This window comes from Chamaea fasciata, unplaced genomic scaffold (genome assembly GCF_029207755.1).
Source record: "Chamaea fasciata isolate MVZ Bird 193981 ecotype frontalis unplaced genomic scaffold, bChaFas1.0.hap1 SCAF_3, whole genome shotgun sequence".
NCBI classification, from domain to species: domain Eukaryota; kingdom Metazoa; phylum Chordata; class Aves; order Passeriformes; family Sylviidae; genus Chamaea; species Chamaea fasciata.
Genome location: NW_027094088.1, coordinates 78172328 through 78192096, shown reverse-complemented (window position 1 = coordinate 78192096; position 19769 = coordinate 78172328). Strand labels below are relative to the sequence as shown.

General features: G+C 36.9%; 1 protein-coding gene across 1 annotated transcript in view; it reads right to left on the bottom strand.

Annotated features, from left to right (window-relative positions):
• Positions 1 to 19769, bottom strand: part of RNGTT (RNA guanylyltransferase and 5'-phosphatase) — a 170409-nt gene that overhangs the window by 3097 nt on the left and 147543 nt on the right. The window contains exon 15 of the mRNA XM_066179570.1: positions 2397 to 2520. Coding sequence (XP_066035667.1) covers positions 2397 to 2520 — 124 coding nt within the window. The remainder of the gene's footprint in view (positions 1 to 2396; positions 2521 to 19769) is intronic.

The window sequence follows — 19769 nt, the reverse complement described above, 5'->3', positions numbered from 1 at the left end:
CCACCACGCGCTGACATCCTATTGAGGCAAGGAACAGCAATGAAGGCCTTGTGGGACATGGCTTTGAAATGCACATCAAATCCAAGCAGATGGAAACAAGACTGGCCTCTAATATTGAAAATGTCTGAATTATGGTAACTTATTTTTTTTACCATTAAGTTCTATAAATACCCTAAACCTCCAATGCACAGGGGTTTTTTTAAACCCATATACCTTTGTGGGGCAGAAAGACTTGACACCAAGCAAATGGCATGTCTAGAAAGCCAGATTGTATGGTGGAGGAGCAGCCACGGTGCTGCGTGGTGGCCAAGGCACACATGCACAGGCACTCCTGGGGTAGTTAACACACCTCCCCAGACCACAATTTGTAAGTCATAGCCCATGGGATTTTATGGAACAAATAAATAGACTTACTTCACTTGAAACAAATGAAATATTTTTTAATACTTTCCTATGTAACTTTGTATTCCCGTAATTAATCCTCCTGAGAGACTTAGAGGAGGGAAAAAAAAAGGAAAAAAGGAGCATGAAATTAAGTGGGAAACCTACAACTATCTTGGAAGGAAGCACAAAATGATTAGAGGATAATTGATAGCATGTAAGGGCTGGCCACAGTAAGGATGCAATTTCCATGCAAAACAATCTACTGACCCCCTAGAGAACTAAACGTTAGGACTTCTTAAAATGTACTTGCAATGTAGCATTGTTATGAATAACAATGATTCTCAAAAGCATTCCTTTCTTTCCTGCAGAATACCAGAACCAAAGGATTACTTTACAATTAATAAGGCACCTTTCTAGCATTATTTTTAATTATCTCACAATTTTTGCTGAAAAGGTGCTTTAAGAGTTGCACAGTATTTGACTTTACCAGTTGGGAAGCATTATGATTACCAGTAATTTAGGAACAGAATTCGAGTCACAGGGCAACTGGTGTAACGCAGTATCAACCTTTAATTGATAAAAAAAAGGCTTAATCAATTAAGCCCTGCCTCTAGCTTAATCACTCAAAAAGACCTCCTGTTTTCAATTTGAAAGGTAACAAAGCCCAAAAGCAAGATTCCAACAGATGCTTATTTTGTTGCTCTTTCAACCATGGGGAAAAATAAATAGCATTTTTCATCAAGAGAAAGCTAATAGAGGAGAGAAGATCTAGAGAAAGAAGTCTCAAATGATATAACTTCTGGAGATTATGACAAATGATCATAAGTGAAAACTCAAAGGCAAAAGATAACTTCCTGTTCTGAAAACTCCTATAGAAATTTGAAATATATCTTAAAAATTCTTCCTGTAGCATTTAATTTTCTTTTAATTTTAATTTTTAAGAAGCTCACTGTGTTTTGGGAGAAGTAAAGGTCAGGAATAATAGAAGTGCTGTACAAATGGAGAAAATGAGATGAGAAAAAGGACAAACATATATGCGCTTAAGAATGAAGGGAAGAAGAATATGTTATTCATTTAAAAAAAAAATAAAAAAAAAAATAAAGAGAAAACTCCAGGGAAAACTAACTATTGAAACACTAAGGTAAACCAGAGAAGAAAAACAGAAACATAAGTAGAAGTGTCTAGAGAAAATCCTACATCAGCCCTAGTTATTAGCATGGTCTTAAATATGATTAAACTTCAATTTGGCACTTAACAAAAGTCAGTATCATTATGTTTATTGCTACTCAGCCTTGCACACATTTCTACACAAACTCTTACACTTCATCTGAAAGTAAATATCATCCTTTAATTTACAATACTTGGCAAAATATTTTTTTGGTACAGGAACATAAAAGTCTCGCAACTCTGCATGACTATACCCTCACCTTTCATTAGTTTCCCTGCTCCATTGTTTGTGTAACTATTGTTGAAGCCCAAGATGACATTTTTCTCCTATTAATTTTCTAGCCCATCTGCCAAATAATGGTTTTGGCATTTTAATGGATTTTTTGTTTAACTAATTCCACTCATAATGTGCCAGTTTGCATTACATCCCAGCAAGCCAACACAACGCAAGGCACTGATGTCAGCTGAAGTGATGCTATTGTAAATAAAAACTTCCTTGGCTCTGACTTGAAAGGCATGCCCTGCCATTTAAAGTCCTCTTTGCGCAACTAAGTGTTTGCAGTTCTGCAAAGATTTAGGCACCTGATTCTATATTACCTGCTAAATTCTGCATCAGAGTATTGGTTTGACTGACTTTATCAAATAGCTCTGCAGCCAGAGGATTTATGCTACCTAAAAACTAGTGATGACATAAGCATTTGTAAGATGAGGCATTACTATTATTAGTTAGGGGAGTCAGGACTCAGACCAGAAATGAGAACACAGAGTGCCTTTCCTACTTAGAACAGAGGTAAAATATTAAAATTTCAACGTGAGAAACTTCTAAAGCAAATTGTCGTACTCACCCATGGCAGTGCTGTAGGCATTTGGAAAGCTTTTGTCTATCCTCTGTCTCATGAAGACCCAGCTGTTGTTCTCAAACTTGCACTCTATAATTTTGTTGTCATACTGTTTGAGTTCTTTTGTCACCTGTATAAAAAGAATTGTTTAGGATAAACAGATTTTAATTCACCATTTATTTCTTTCTTTTAGGCATAAATAATAAAAGATCAAAAGCTGTCCCGCATTTTTCAGCAACTTGCCTCCAACGTACACAAAAAAATTGCACAGAATACATCCCCATTTTACATATGTTCAGCTACTCATTTTAAAAATACTTTTCAAATTTGCTGTCAATATTCAGCAATTATATTATGCTAAAACATCAGCAGTGCTAACAGAGGGGGGAAAAAAGTCACTTCTGGCCCAAATGCAAATAGGTTTCCATGGGAATAAACTGCTTCCAGTTTAAGTGCTGCTGCCAGCCTAAGTGCACGAAATGTATTATCTATGTTTCATCAACCTTCTTTGTTGAAGGTCTCACAGCAAAATGTCAGATTTCAATACTGGAAAAAGCTAACAAAAAATCATTCCACTCTTTACATGACTGAAGTTTTTTCTTCTTTTTTTTTTTTCTTCATTTGTCTGTAAAAATTTACAATCTTTAAATTTTTAAAATCTTTTTACAATCTTTAAAAGATTGCAACTTCAAAATAATGCAGACTTTCAAATTACATATATTCTAAATTTCCTTCAGGACTCTATTGATTCACAGATTTGTCAGCAGCCAGTATCCTGAGCTATTTGTCTTTCTATTTGGCAACACTGTATGGTTTGGAAACGTAGTTTATATGCATTGGACTTCGTAGTTGTTTTGGCTACTTCATCCTATGCATCCTAATCTATGATACAATGCAAAAATTTTCATGTAACCATGGAAACCTGAGAACCTTATCTAACGCTTTAACAATTTTACCCATATACTTCACTTTGTTCCAAAGAGCCTCTTCAGCAGTAAAAAGCTGTATTTAACTGCTAGCTGTTTAGTTGCTATAGTTTACCAATAAAAAGCTGTACAAGGTAATGTAACACTTTGGATTTAGGAGCGTATGCATAAGCGCTCTCATAAAAAGGAGGTGGTTATTGCAATTCATTAGCATAATTTTTCACCTCTCTTGCTCCTGAGCAGTGACACAGGAATTTACTACTGTCAGAGAGATACAGATTCGTAAAAGGCCATAGCTGTCTCCAGACAGCTTAATAACACAGACAGTGGAAAAACCCATGAACCCTTTTTCCATTAACTCCCAGATAAAGACAATTAATTAAGGAAATGATCCTGAGCATGGATCAAATCCTCCTATACTGCATATTACAAGATTTGATAAGCAGAATCCTAACATTGTTGGTATTGAATTTGAATACTTGTGTTCACTCCTGGATAAGGAGCCCCTAGGATTCTACTTGTCAAGTGAACATGGAACTTTAAGAAAATTTTGTGAAATTTGCTTACAATTCAGTCCTGTCCTGCTGCAGGACTGACAGAGTTTGAGTGAGGTTTTCGAGTCACACACTATTCTTTATCCATTCCAGCATCTGCAAAGAGTTCTTTTCCTCAAATCATTTATTCCCTAAGTGAATTTTGTGTCTTCTGTTGATGATTAGATTGCTCAGATTAGCAATCTTTTCCTTTGCAGAATGCTCTGCACAGCACTGCACTTTTTCCATCTGCACTGAAAAGCTACATGCAGTCCAGAGGTTTGACTGACACATGTTTATGGATGCATTATGTTTCATTGGGTGTATGCAGGAAAACGCATCCTTTTCCAGTGTACCATGGATACATAAACCCAGTAGGAAACACCTGGCTGTGCAGTGCCTTGGGAAGGTATATTATTTTGAAACCAGCTGCCTAGTCCAGTGAGGGCAGCAGGGGGTATAGCCACATGTCTGATTTTCTGCCAAAGCAGGGAAAATGTTAGAAAGATCACCTGATAGAGAAGGAAATGCATAAAATTGCAGGTAATGACTTCAACTAACCACCCACCTCATAAGGTTTTCTCATGACCTATCATTCTTCAAGTGTTCAGATGCTCAGAATAGCAATAAATTAGACGGCAGCTTTATCTGACTGTGGCAATTAAGCAATATTATTAACTATGGAGAGACTTGCTTGGCCATTCATTAGCAATCTGGAAGACAGATCTTTCCACAAAATATGAACACCTGCCAAAGCACTGACTTAAATGAATTTTCCCATTAGAAAACTGGTGATTACAGCCTTTACCAATTTCAAGTTGTAGTAATTACTTTACAAAGGAATAAATACAGCACCTACTCTTCCTTCTACTTTGTTAAGTGACCTTAATCTTACAAAGGTACTTATTCTAATATAAAAGAACCTTATAGCAGCTGCTGGGCATTTGATTAAAACTACAAGTATTCTGAGCAAAACACACTTTCAGTATTAAAACCATTCTTCCACTATTGCATCTTAGTAGACTTCTAAATGGGTATTGTTTATACAAAGGAGTGGACAAGGCCACAGTGATTCTTGTATCCATAATTCACATCCTACATCTACCTATCATGCACATGCTACTTTCTGGTATTTCAGATTCAAAGTGGGACATGGAAACCCTAAATTTAACTGTCTAGAAATTCCTTCCCGTTGGGAATTATTTCTGAGCTGCCCAGCACAGTGTTTTCTTGATTGTCCCTTGGCACTGTGTTCATCCCTCCTTCTTCCCTTTAAATATTACAGTCCATAGCAGTATTCAAATAATGCACAACACTTCTCTTCTTGAGAGGTACTTCTTCTAGCTTCTAGTGCTTCACAGAAGGTGAATTAGGAATGATGGCAGTTCTCAGCCAAAATGCTTATCCTCAGTGCTGATACAGTGCCAGTGTTTCTGCCATACTGCTGATAAAAGGCTTTGAACCAGCATTCAGCAATTTCAAGACAGAAACTCCCACCACACTAAGGACTCCATGGAGCCTGCCTTAATTAAACATTTATTCCTTAGCCTATTTTCAGACAGCCAGTCAGAATTAGAATCCCAAAGGATCAAGTCTTGGACATGGGGCAGTCAGAGGTGGTGTGCATCAGACCCGTAGCACTGGTCTGGGCAACAACTGTGTCCTGGGCAAGGACAAACACCAACCTGTACACTTGTTTCTTTTCAAGAGGAAGGAAATTGTTCAGCAGCAGCAATGTTCAGTGTCCCTGCCCGTACTTGATCTAATTATCAGGAACAGTCTATCTGCCCAACAGAAATAATTTCCAAAAACACAAAGGAGCATCCTTTTGGAAGCTGATTCACTGCATTACTGCTAGTCTTCAAGGTGTAGTTGGAAAAAAACGCACTTGAGCTGCATCCCCATTTCAGCAATAGTTCATTATCAAATCAGACTGGTGTAATACAAGACTATTGCCTAAGAATGTCAGATTACGTGATTATATCTTCCCCGTCCTGCTGAGAAAGGCTTCCCCCACCATCACCATTTGGGCCATTCACTGGGAAGAACTTCAGTGGCATAACCTTATTTCTTTTTCTAAGAATGAAGACCATTAAGGTTAAGGAAATCTCTCATTTTCCAGGCTCCTTCTATCCCCTATGTTCTGAAAGAAATTAAAAATATATTAAAAAAAATAAAATATCTAACCCATTTCAAATTTCCTTGCCAGGCTGAATAACAGAGTCATTTTGAGATGAGTAATATGCAGCCACAATTTATTATAATTAGAGCAAAATGTGAAAAAAAAAAAAACTAATATATCCAGCTGAGAAAGAAGAAACTATTTAAATTGAATGTAGTTAGCTCCAGTCTCATGAAGATGCCTTTACTATCTCAGCTGACTACCAGCAGCCAGTGCTTTTCTGTGCCTCTCCACAGGGCACCCGACTGTCAGACTGGTCCATCATTCCACTCAAACATTAGTCTCATCACCCTTAACCCTGAAAGAGAATGAAATCCCTGAGCAAGCCCCTACCCTACATAAGAGGCACTAACAATGCAAATTTAGACTTTAAGGTTATTAAGTTAGTATTTCAGAAAGCATGTCTACAGTGAACAGGTTTAAATTGCACAAATGCGTCTACTTTCCCCATTTTCAAGTTCTTTAGAAAGAAAAAAGGAGATAAGCCTTAGATAAATGGAGACTTAGCTGAAAGAAGCCTTACATTTCCATATGCATGTTTTTTTCTAAGCAATTGAAATTATTTCAGTTTAGTAAATAATCCCCTTTAAAGAAAGTGATGTTTGTAAGCAAAATCTTAAAACATTCCATTTCAAATTCTTTCTCTCTTTAAATGCCTTTTTGCTGCACTTTCCCCCCTATTACCAAACATAGATAGAAAAACATTCTTCAATCCACACATTTCTATTCTTACTCCACACCCCTAGTCATCAGCCAATTTTTAAGGTCCCAGAAGAAAAGATCATAATAGCAGACACAGAAAACCTTCATTTCCATGACAGAAAAAATGAGCAAAAGCAGCTGTTAAAATCCTACAAAATTAAAAACATCTTTATTTTCAAATACAGAATTAAAAAGTAAAAGGAACCATAACATAAAGGCAAGACATATTCTAAATGCAATGGGCTCCTATTTTCTAAGAAGAATCTGCCTTTTTATAGCTAGCATGAGCAATGAAGGCATTTCCTTTTGATATGCTCAAATACACAAACTGTTTGTTTTCTTTTTTTTAAACCTAAGTCCCAATGCCTGGAGGTGAGAAAAGTTTAGAGCTGCTACCTAAGGCCCAGAAAGTAATTCTTCCTCTTACTGATATCAGAACTACACTTTCTCCATTAGGACATTCCCACAGCCAAAGTAAACAAGTGAAAGAAGCACATCCCGAAATGAATGATTGGCTGTGTGGTCACGAAGGAGAAACCTTTTGGTTGATTCCCAGTCTCTAACTGCAGGAGAATGGAGTCCCACACTTCCCTTAGGAGGTCACCCTGCAAAAGCTAATCATATTTTTGTAAGAACTGTCCAAAACCATGAGATGTGCGAGCTCCCTGTCCTGAGGGTATTGGGATATATTCAGCCACAAGTAACAGGCGAGTAAATAAAACCTCTATAGCAATACAAACACAAATACATCTCAAATTCCAGTTTCTCCATTAGTCTCTAATGCTGTGACTGCCCACACTGCAAAGTACAATAGACTCTATTTCCAAACTTCTCCAGTGGAATGTCCAAGACAACAGGGAGAATTAAGCTGCCCACTGGTACTATGACTCCATAGCACAGGGTAACATCTGAAGATCAGGGAGATGTAACCACAACGGTCAGGGAACAAAAAGAAGAATTACATGGGAATTTGAGGAAACAAAGAGGGGTCAAGACTTCCTGAAGGAATAGGACAGAGACAGAAAAAATAAAGAAGCAGCAGTAACAAAATAAAACAGCTTCCAAAGACAGAAAGGTAAGCCAAGTACAAAGCAAGATCTTTTTAAAGACCAAACACTTGAAGGTGATGAACTCCAAGGACATTCATATCAAACCAAGGCAATTGAGAGGAAATGAGGTGTGAGAAAAAGGGATCCTTTGAAAGCACTCTTACATGTGGTTGCTGGTAAGGTCATGAATGCAAGAAATTCTAATGATTTGAGTAAGAACACCTGAGACAGTCAGTAGACATGAAGATATTAGAGGCCCCAGCATTTACAGGGCACAGTCCAGCACCTAACACAGATCCCAAGATGTTCATTCAGTGCTTCTTCCTTGGACTCTTGGACTGTTTGTTCAGATGCTTTTGAAGCACTTTCACTTTAAGTACCTCATGATTTTCATAGTCAAACTTCTCAAAGAATAAAAAATATACAAGATGGTTACTAAATGCCTGTTCACACAAATTGTGTACACTGAACCACATGAATACTGTCTGCTGGAAAAAGTTAATCAGTTAATCTGCTTTGCATTTTTGCTCAAGCCCAAACAGATTTTGTAATGCAGCTTAATATCTATTTCTTTATATGATTCAAGAGATTATTTTATCAAACCATAGATTTCTTGCTAAACTAAACATACTAATTATGTTTCCTTTTTAAGGAATGTATTACCCAACAAATGGTTATCAGCTTGGGTAAACACAATGCAGTTGAGATGGTTATTTAACATTAATAAAGCTTTCTAAGTGCAACTATGCTGCTTCTTATGTACATGGGAAATGGAAATGCTCCAATTTTGAGACGTCATTCCTGAAAAAGAATATTAAGACATATAAAATTTTAGCACCTTTGTTCATGCTTCATTAAACCATAATGTTAACACCAAGCACTGTAGAATCATGGGAAAAGCAAAGAAAGAAAAATCATGCTCCTAAATTACAAGAATGAGGCTTTTTAAAATTGTGGAATTTTTTTGTTTGTTTTTGGCTTCCAGTGTCTAGCACTCTCAGTTCATGATTTAGTCTTTCTTCTTAATATATAATATTTTTTCAAATAATCTCTCATTCTTAAATGTAGTAATTAAAAATATGGATACTGCTTTCTGATACATATAATGGGTTGGAGTCCTGGGGTTTTCCTGGCAAGTGACAGATGGAAACATCAGAAATAAAAAGCGTTCCTCTTATCGGTGATATTACAAGTTTAATGACTTTCAGTGTCAGTTGGAAATAGGTTTCTTAATGTATCCTGGAAGGTCTCCTGTACACCTGATCTTGCAACACCATTTGAACTATCTGTAAGAAACCAATGTTTTCCTGAGCTTTTCTTTTGACTCTCAGAGGAACACACTGGTATCTATGACAAAGGCAACTGGTAGCTGTTTAGACCAAGTTGTGGAACTAGACATTTGTTTGCACAAATATTTTGCTCAATGATCACTCTTCCATTTTATTTTATATATATATATACTTTCATACGTCTCATTTTACTCAGTGGTAAAGCCATTTGCCATAGCAAACCCATAAACTCTGAACACTTTTGGGCATTATAACTCAGGAGTCTACATTACTCAAAGAGCAGTTGACCTTCCTCCTAGACATTGCCATCTCCACCTAACTCCTGAAAGAACTCTAAAGCTTAAAAAAAATTCCTACTTTCTTTTAATCAACATCAAGAATGGGACACAGAGATTTGGGTGTCCATACACATCTTGAACAGTTAAATGAAACAAAGTAATAAATGATTGTCCTCCTAGATCGATATCCCTTGCCCCTGCGCTCTAATCATCACAGGTCTCTGGATTAAAGGAAAAAAATACGTACGTCTCTGTAAAAACTGAGAAATGGAAGAATTCTGTCCTGACTTGTGAACTTGGCATAGCTCTGCTGTGACAAGTTCTTAAATAAAGTCTTATTGAAAAAGCAGCTCATATAATTCTGACCCTCAGCATGCTGATGAAAGAGCGAGAAACTCTCAGGGGAACTGCAGAAACACCCAGGCATTAAAAGAGCAGCAACAGAGCACTCAAAGCAAGTTGTCAGTGTGACCTTACTGCAGAGAGGATATGTGTTTGGTGCAAACAGAGCTTCACCTGCTCTACAGCTCATGAATTTGTAGGAAGACGTGAAAACAACGCTCCGCAAGCACCTGGGTTAATTTTGCAGAGGCCAAAGATAGCCACCTTGCATTTGGCACATCATAAATAACTGTGCTAATAATAATAATAATAGTAATCCCTGGAGTCAGTACTGAAACTTGAAAATGTTTAAGTTCCAAAGAAAAACAGGCAGATGCAAGCAAAGTAGTAAAAGGCTACAGGAGACTGCAGAACTATTCAGCAGATTATGCAAAAAACTAATAAACAAAAAAAAACCCCAAAACACCTTTCCATGAAGGACAAGGAATTCACAAGAGGTTTCTGAAGAAAAAGCCACCCCATCAGAAAGATAAGCAACTGTATGAGGGGGAAGAGAACAAGGATATACAGTGCAATCTGGCAAAAAAAAAGCTGAAATAATAATATAGAAATGATTCTGTGAGAAAATATTTCACTCACAGCCTGATACATTTTGAGGTCTGTACCTCTACTTGCCATGAGCTAGCTTATGAAAGCCAGTCTTAACCTTCATTCGTGCTTCTTTCACTCAGACTTCTTTTGCAAAAGGGATCCTGCCCCAAACAGGGAGCATTGCACAATGAGACACAAAGATCCAGGAGACAAGAGTTAACCATTACCAGTAAAGAATATAGTTTGAAAACACCACTTTGCTCATTCATAAATTATTAATTTCTTAAGGCTTATTATTCTCAGTTTGCAAATGGGGAAGAAAGAGATAGTTTGTGGCCACACCACAGGAAAACATTTACCCCCCATTAAGTTTTCTAAACCCCATCTTAATTACCTGACAGGTACTTACGGTCATGCTGCCAAGAAATCTTGTGACACAGAGCCATTGAAATCTTGTTAATAATTTATCAGTAGAAACCCAAACAAGTCTTCCAGAGACAAAGCAATGCTATCACTATTTTATAATCACTTTGGCAACATTACTCCTACACTTCAAAATAAATGAAAGAGAACTTAGATGAGTGTGTCAGAATAGGATGAGTTTTTCTGACATTTGCTGCCTTTCACATGCTGGAATTCACCTTGAATAGGATGGATTTCCAGACAACTGTTTGTGTTTCTCCCACATAGATTTTACAGGGTACTTTCTCATATTACTGTTTTTCATCTGTTCTCTGTACATAAGCTCTTGCTATTGTAGGAGTCTAAGTTAATCTTCTTTCACCTGTACTTACTACACCACACAAGAGACTCTGTCACTTGCTGTCAGAACCAGGGATGGGTTAGAGGGAGACTCCACAGGGCAGGGCTATCAGGAGCTTCCCAGCAGCCTTTCTATGGAAGAAAAAACCACTTTTACAAGTTCAGACACTATCTGATGGCTATTCATGTGGGACCCAGCTCCAGAAGCTCTTATCCTTGTAAGCTATATGCCTTTGAGCAGCTTGAGAAGATCAATTAGCCCACACTAGTGTCATCAGCTTTGGACCCTAAACCTAATTCTCATTTTTTTTAATCTGGCCTCTGGAATGTTCTTAGGAACTGTGCATTTATACTCTTTCAGAAAGATGCCAAATCATATCAGAATACACCAAAAGAAATCAAAACTAGAATCCAAAGTATCAAGTAATTGCAAGTGAGTCTTTTAAACCCACTTTTACCGGTAACAACACACAGCTTTCAAATTACAGCCATTAAGAAACATATTCTTTTCCTCCATTTAGATCCCAACCAACCACTTGCTTAAAGTTTTTTTCTCCTAAATTAAAATTTACCACCGAGAACAACTGTGTCAACACTCTAAGGAAATTTGTTTGCTGTGTTAAATTGAGCTTCAAAAGCATGAACTGAACATACATTTGTGATCACAAGTAATGCCTCCTCTTATATCCATTCAAAGTGTTTACCTTATTACAGCTTATTATAAATGTACTGTCTAAAATGCAGCAGCATGACTGTTTCATTTCCAGGCCCTAATTTTATGATAATTCTATGTAATATATTCATATGTCTACTTCACTGCCTAACAAAGCCCAAACTGGTTTCTTAGCAGATCTGATTCCCACATGGTTCAAATTTCTTTGCCTCAGAATGTTACTGAAAAACAACATTAAGAAAGATATATTCAAAATTTTACTTTGTATTTTGCACTATAGTAGGCAAGCAAAGGAATATATCAGTGGAGGCTGAATTTGGCATACTGGCTTTATCAAATGCTGGTATCTAAGTGATATGTAAATTATTAAACATGCTATGCAAGCATTATTAGCAAAATGGGGGTAGGGAGCAAGATTATAAATTTATAAATCTTTTCAACATCTAGAAATCCTATTAATACTTGAAAACATTGAGACTGTACAGAGAGAATGTGCAGATAAACTAAGACCAGAAATAGCAAACTTGATTTTAATCTCCCATATTTGTGTTTCGGTTTTTGCCTAGAACATATTTACAAAAAATAGTAACATTTTTCTTCATAAATTTCAGAGGCAATTCCTAGTTACTCACAAATATGACACTAGAACATAGAGAGATTTACAGGACTTGTAGGAAATATAAATTCTTTTGATCCCCATCTACTACATTAGACTGAATGGATTGTCATTAGCCAAGTCTCCTAAGAACCAAAGGGCTGAGCCAAAGAGGAGAGCTCAGTGTTGCTCATCATAGCTTTTACACAGTACTTGTAATGATTTTTTAAGAAGAATGTTGTATCTTAAAATCAGAGAAGTCTCTTACAGCAGAATAACATCTTACTATTTAATGAAATTTTCAAGGTTTGTATTTGTAGTATATATTTGTTTTGGCTGGAGTAGCATTAATTTTCTTCACAATGGCTGGTGTGGGGCTGTGTTTTGGATTTGTGCTGAACGCAGGGTTGATAATATAGATTTTACTATTGCTGGGCAGGGCTTACACCGAGTCAAGGCCTTTTCTGATTTTTGTACTGCCAGGCTCGTGGGGAGGCTGGGGGAGCTTGGGAGGAGACACAGCTGGGACAGGTGACTGAAACTGACCAAAGGGACATTCAAGACCATAGAACATCATGTTCAGTATATAAAGCTGGGGAAGAAGGAGGAAGGGGAAGATGTTTGCAGCGATGACATTTGTCTTCCCAAGTCACCATTACATGGAATGGGGCCTGCCCTCCTGCGGATGTCTGAACATCCACCTGCCCATGGGAAGCAGGGAATTCATTCCTTGCTTTGCTTGTGTGTGCAGTTTTCGCTTTCCCTATTAAACTGTATCTATCTCAGCTCATGAGTTTTCTACCTTTACCTTCCTATTCTTTCCCAGGTTCTGCTGCTGGGGAAGAAGTGAGTGAGTGAGTGAGTGAGTGAGTGAGTGAGTGGCTGAATGGGGCTTGGCTGCTGGATGGACTTAGACCATGACAATAATAAAGCACAAACTTTTATTTTTGTAATACATAACAAAAAAAAAAAAAAGTCAAACTACAATGATTTTTAAAACCCTGATATTTTGAGGGGGCATTCTTACACCTGACTGCTTCACAACCTGCTGATTCTGCCTTTTATTTTTGTAAATAATGAGTTTTAATAGGATGAATTTTAGGTGACTGTTAGAACCACTTGAATGAGGAAGCTGATAAATGCCTTGATGAAACACTGCAATAATATACAACACAAAGCCAAGTAGAGCCAAACAATGATAACAACAACAAAAATAATCTCAGCAGTGCTATGACATCAAAATAAGAAAGCAAAGATGTGTTGCAAAAAAAGCTGCAAAAGTCACGTTAGGGATTTTTCATCCTTCTAAGATTTCAATTAGAAGGAAAATAATCTTTTTTTCCCATTACAGATAATACACCACAACAAAAAGATTAATAGCTGCTGACTTAACGCAGACTTTCAAAAATTAGCTTTGATCAAAGGAAGTGCTGTAGTGAAAGTCAACTGCCCTAACCCACTTCTCATCTGCCTTTATAGCATTGAGCTGGCATAAACTCCCTCCCCTTTCTTGAATGGTTTCCTTTAAACTTCAAAGCCTAACTGGCTTTGAGGCTTAAGACACAGAAAGCTTTTTCCTTCTTCTTCAAAAGCAATTAATGACATGATGTATAATCTGACCTACAATCTAGTATCTAAGCACACAGGTCTTCTTGATCACTGTGGGGCTACAGAATGTAAGGGGCTCGACAGAGAAGTTAATCGTGGCTCAGTAACTGCAAACGGTTTTAGAGTGCCTGCCACTTGATGAGGTCAGTCTGCTGAAAGAAAGGTAAGCAAGGGCTAATCTATCAATGGCACAATTTTTTCAATAAATGAAGCTATAGAGGGATTCTTACTGCTTTACCTTTTATTGCAAGCTCCTCTTTCCATGACTCATTATTAATGAGTCTGCAGAGTTCGGAAGCCAGATTTCCCAGGACACCACGGTAATGGATGTGGGGTGGGGCAACACAGACTGCAGTAATCACAAGGCAGAGGAATGGACAATATTCATGGACTTTCAAGAGTCACAACTGGCTACAAAAGATCTAATGGATTTTGCAAGATGCGGTCTGAGAAACCTATAAACTTCTTGGTCTGTTTGGGCAGCAGTGTTACCAGACAAATGAATAAGGACCGTATCTTAATTTTCGTTTCCCTATCAGCTAAAAGAGATTGCAATTTTGAATGGTGAGTGCTGATAACAGGAAATAATTAATGGTTTAATAGCTGGTCCTGCCAAGGCCCTGAAAGATAAGAAGTCTGGGAAAGCCCACTGTACATGAGCACACTTTTCATGGCTTTGTCCATACGTTTTGTTATTTTATGTGGGATCAATAACGAAGTAAGCAAGCTATATTTAGTCTTCATTCTTATTTCATGAAACGACTGCACCCACTTGGTCTGCAAAGGCCAAGTCAAGCAAAACCAAGGAAAGTCTCTTGAGTTTTCTAACCATATGACATCTCCAAGAAAACCCTTGTCATAAAGCTGATTCCTGCAAAGATCTCTGCACGGGCCAATTCTTAAATTTCCCAGAATTCTGAGCCTCATTTGAGTGCTCTACTCAATTGCTACACTTGTGTTTGAGCTTCTGTCCTGCGTTACCTAAGGCCCAGGACCAAAACAGCTTTTAACAAATACAGTTAAAAACATTTGTTTTGCTTTTCACATGATATAATAGTGATTCAAGTAACATCATAAGCCCTTTCTAGAGACAGACAGTGACACTAATAAGTCCATCCAGTAGAAAATAAATCCTTAAAGGTTCTTCCCTAGAAGAACAGATATAAGAAAAGAGAAATTAAAAAAAAAAAAGGGAACAGCAATGGTAACTCTGTAAACCTGTTATCCAATAATCTCAAAAGTGTATTCTTATACACTTGTAATGTGTATAAGTAACTTGTAATGTTAAACTCATTTCATTAACGTGCCTTAGATAAAACAGCTGTATGTACATAATTCTGCAGTTGAGAAGTCCAAGGTAAAAGGGAGTTGATTTGTCAGGCAAGAGTGCACACAGTAGGGAAATTAATGAAAAAGTCTTGGTTTGTAGTTTACTGCTATAACTACTAGCACTAATTACTAATCAGTAATTAGTTAGTACAGATTTTTCCTTAAAGTTCTGAATGAAATATTAACAAGGTAGTAATTAAGTAATTCAAGGTCTGTTTGCTTTAGTGCTTGCATTAGCAATAACTTTAGTATTGTAAATTCAAAACCTGACTCACTGATCTATAAATGTCCTTCTAAATTAATCAGACGTCCTTTGCTTTCCTTCTATTGAAGTTACGCTATTCTGAATCCCTTTTCTATTGCATTAATGGTATCCAAAGTGTAACAGGTGAAAAGAGAACGCAATGATGTAGTAAAATGCAGCAATTGTACCTTGCATTATTTTCTAAAAGAACAAAAACATTCTTGCCTCTAATCCTGCTTTTGCATATTCCTTTACCTTGCTTGAGCTACAGACCAGTCCCTTCCCTACACAGAAAGGTTTAAAAGAAACGCTACAACATGTAGTTAATCTGCTCCTGCAATGATCACCAATCAAGCATGGCTAACCATGACCCACTAAGGAAATGAAGCAGAAGCTGGGTTGCACTTGTGTGTATTACTGTTAAATTACACCTGGGTAGGTTAATGCATGACACTAATGGGGCATTTTATTCCTTGTGTGGTGCAGCAGGAACACGCAGGCAGTGGGCACGTCCTCAAGGCAGTGAGGACCACGGTCAGTATTAACCACTTCTGCAAGGGCCAAGAGGTTCAAGAGTTCTGTTTGGCTAGAGACTCACTGCCTCCCACTTAAAGCACCGTCAGCGCCTTGGCTGACCCAGTGAGATCTGTGGATGACTTCTGCACAGTTAAATGAGACAACTGCCTTCCAGCAGACCCCACGTCAGTAATTCTGTTCTGAAACAATGCTGACTTCACTACTTCATGCACGAAAAACAGAGAAAAATCTCACATCATTGCTAGTACAGAATCCAGCACAACATCTCATGAATCTACCACTGAGAACATGCTCAAATTTTTTTTATTACAACACATTAAGCTAAAATCAATAGATTCATTTACTGAAATGGATTTAGCACTTCAGCTAACCAAGGGAAAGTAACACTTTTTAAAAAGAAGTGACATTTCATTAAAGCATTTGGTTGTAAACTCTCTGGCAGAAATTTTTCTGTATACCAATTAAACAGTAACTCACTGGAGTTAGTAACATAAAAAGCAATATTGCGTATTTACAGTTCCCTTCTCAGTAAATGAAAACATCTATAGTTCTCAGCAATACAAATAAAGTCTCTGCATGATGGTTCTAGCAATGCTGCCACCTCTCTGATCTTTTCAAATATTTCTGAACTATTTTTCCCAAAGATATAATATGCTATTGTCTCTACAATCAACCTTCTTTTCATTTGGAGAGAAGCAGAAGTGGCATTTTGAAAACTTCAGTCTGCTGAAATATAATAGCACCACTGAGTTCTGTTGTTCTTCACTTTTATTCTCACTTTATGCTAGAAAGATAAAACCACAGTTTTGTTGAAGCCAGTTGACAGGCTTCACTACTGTCAAATAAAAAGTAAATGAATAATGGTTCTGTTGACTATTACATAACAAGATACTGCATCACTATTAGTCAATTGAGTTTTAATGTATATTTCTCTCTCAAATGTGAAACTTTACCTATACCATAATCATTCTGGAAAACCGCCAAGGAAAGGTGTATGTGATCCTTGCAATGAGAACCATGAAACCAAATCTGATGAAAAAATCATTTAAATATTTTACTGTGAATTACACAAATAGAGAAACAAAATAAGAATTCAAAAAGAAATAATCTTATTCGATTTAGTGTCTATGTGCCGCTTCATTTTCACCTAGGATTACTGCTTTGTAGATATCAAGGACATTTTTTGAATTGCACAAGGGGCTATTTATCACTTCCTTGGGTAGATCAGCATCCTTCTACTTTTACTAGTATGAAATCTCAGCTTTTTGCCAACAGGCCAGTCTTTCACGGGCATAATCTAGTTTAGTTACATCCTCCTCCTTAATCACTAACCTTTTCTAAGAGCCACCAACTTTCTCATCAGAGCTCTCACAGCTTGCAGGATTTACATGGTTTTGAAGACTTTTATTTTAAGATAGAAATGGTGGAAAAAAATGGATATCTGGAAATCAATTACCAGTAGCTGAAGTGACAATTAAGCTACAGGACTTGTCTGTGGGGAATACTATACTGGAAATGCTCACTTCCAGTTAAAACAGCTGTACAATTAGAATGCGGTTTTAATCCAGCCTGTAATCTCATATTTAGAAAAGTCCAGAGAGAAAGGCAAAATGAGTATTTGCACCATTATATTAGTTACTTCAGCTGTTTTCCACCACCTATACAAGAAGCCTGTAGGGTCCATGGTGGCTGAAATTAGACCATGTGACCTTCTTTATAGGTATTCTAATTAGACAGGATATTATCTACAACACCATTTCCTTTCAAAACTGATATCCTGCATAATTATCTCATTTGATATTTCTTCTACCTTCTATGTTATTGTTTGCAATCCTATTCTTTTTCATTTATCTAAATTTAATCTGCATTTGCCTTTTACTAGTCCTAAATGAACACAGTACCTCTCAATATAATAATTTTTGCCATCAACTGCTTTTTCTCCAATGTTATCAGTATCTGACATTTAAAATATTTCTCATTCATGATATTCACTATTCATTTTACCTATACTATAAAGAAAGGTCTCAGAAACAATTTCCTAGTCAGAGAATTTCCCTATTATACCATCTCTCACCCTTTGCAACTTCAACATCTTGATTTATTCATGAGTAATTTATTTTAAAGACATTATCATCTGCATTTCGCAAAGGTACTACAAGTTCAAGCTCATTTATCAAGTTCAACCTCATTTGTTCAGTTCAGATTCAAAGTAATTCACCTCTAAAAAGCTTAATAAATTTAGATACTCTCTGCCTATAAACTGTACAATAACGATTTGCTTTCTTTTCTCCTGTCAAGCCTGATCTTGGCTGATGTTCTCATTCTTCAAAACAATAAAAAACTAAGAAATGGTAAAAAAATGCCTAAAACATTTTTTGTTGCCCCTTTCAATTAGAATTAATTTCTAATGGGGTCTGATATTTATAATTTTACTTAGAATCTATTTTTAATTTATTCTTTCTCTTGGACCGTTATCCATCCCACTGCTTTTATTTCACTTGCCTCCACTACCAACAAAAGCCTTTCACGGAGAAAGAAAAGATGAAGAACTTATTTCAAAAATCAGAACAGATTAATAAAGAACAATTATGATCACAAACGTGGTATGATAGAAACAATAAAGACACACAAATTTAAGACACTACTTTCTCTGAGAAGACAATTATCTACAATAAGTTTCTTAAATGGCCTAAAACTCCAAGAAACTTGCGCACACTGCCACATTGCCTGAGTATTATATTCTAGTCAAAAGAAAATGCAAATGCAATCACATTTATGGAAACTAAGCATGGGGATATCTACGTCAAAGGAAAAAACTGTCCCTACTGCGAGTCAAGCATAGGAGCTGCCCCCATAAACAGCTGTTGTCATCAAGGTATCTTCAATTATTTAGAACAAATTACACACTCTATGTGCAGAGGCACATCCAAACTAGGTTTGACAATGCAGTTATAACAGAAGAACAGCTGCAGCAACAAAGTACCGCGTTCAAGAGCTTAAAATCATCATGGACAAATCATTCTTTCTGCCAGATGATTTTTGTAAAACATAAGAAAGCAAAACAAAAGATGCTGCCAACCCCAAATCACCCATGTATGGGAGCCAGAACACTCTCAAACACTGAAGCTTGTGAAAGAACAATGTGACAAAGAGGACAAGGACAATAGCAAAGCACAACTTGCACTACAGCACAAGAAATCTGGCAGTTTTACAATGACCTGATCAGTTATTCCACTGTGATAAGTATGACGGCTCAACGCAAAGCAGGAGATATCTGCAATATCTATGCTCATCAATTGCTAAAACAAACCTTTCATTTCCAGGATCTTTCTCAGCAATTTTTAGTTTGTAGTGAGCAATAACTTTATGGTCCAGAAACAGAGCTTAAGCCTTTTGTTTTGCCATCTTTTCAAAGTGGAAAATAAACTGTCTATTAATGTGTTATTATAATGAGACATAATCTGCATGTCCTAATGCTCACATTTATCACAGTATGTTTCCATACCACTGGGCACAGGAAAGCTAGCATAAGAACAATCTGTTTACTGCTTTGAAAATTCAGTTTTCTGTATGATTGTACCTCTCAGAATAGTATCTGTAGGGGGTCAATGGTAAATACTTGGAAAATTACCAGTAAGGTAAGAAAGCAAATGAACTCAAGAAGGAATGCTGAGATTAAAAAAAAGGAAAATAATGAAAACTTAAGTCTCATGGCACATACATCTGCTACTACTGGTTT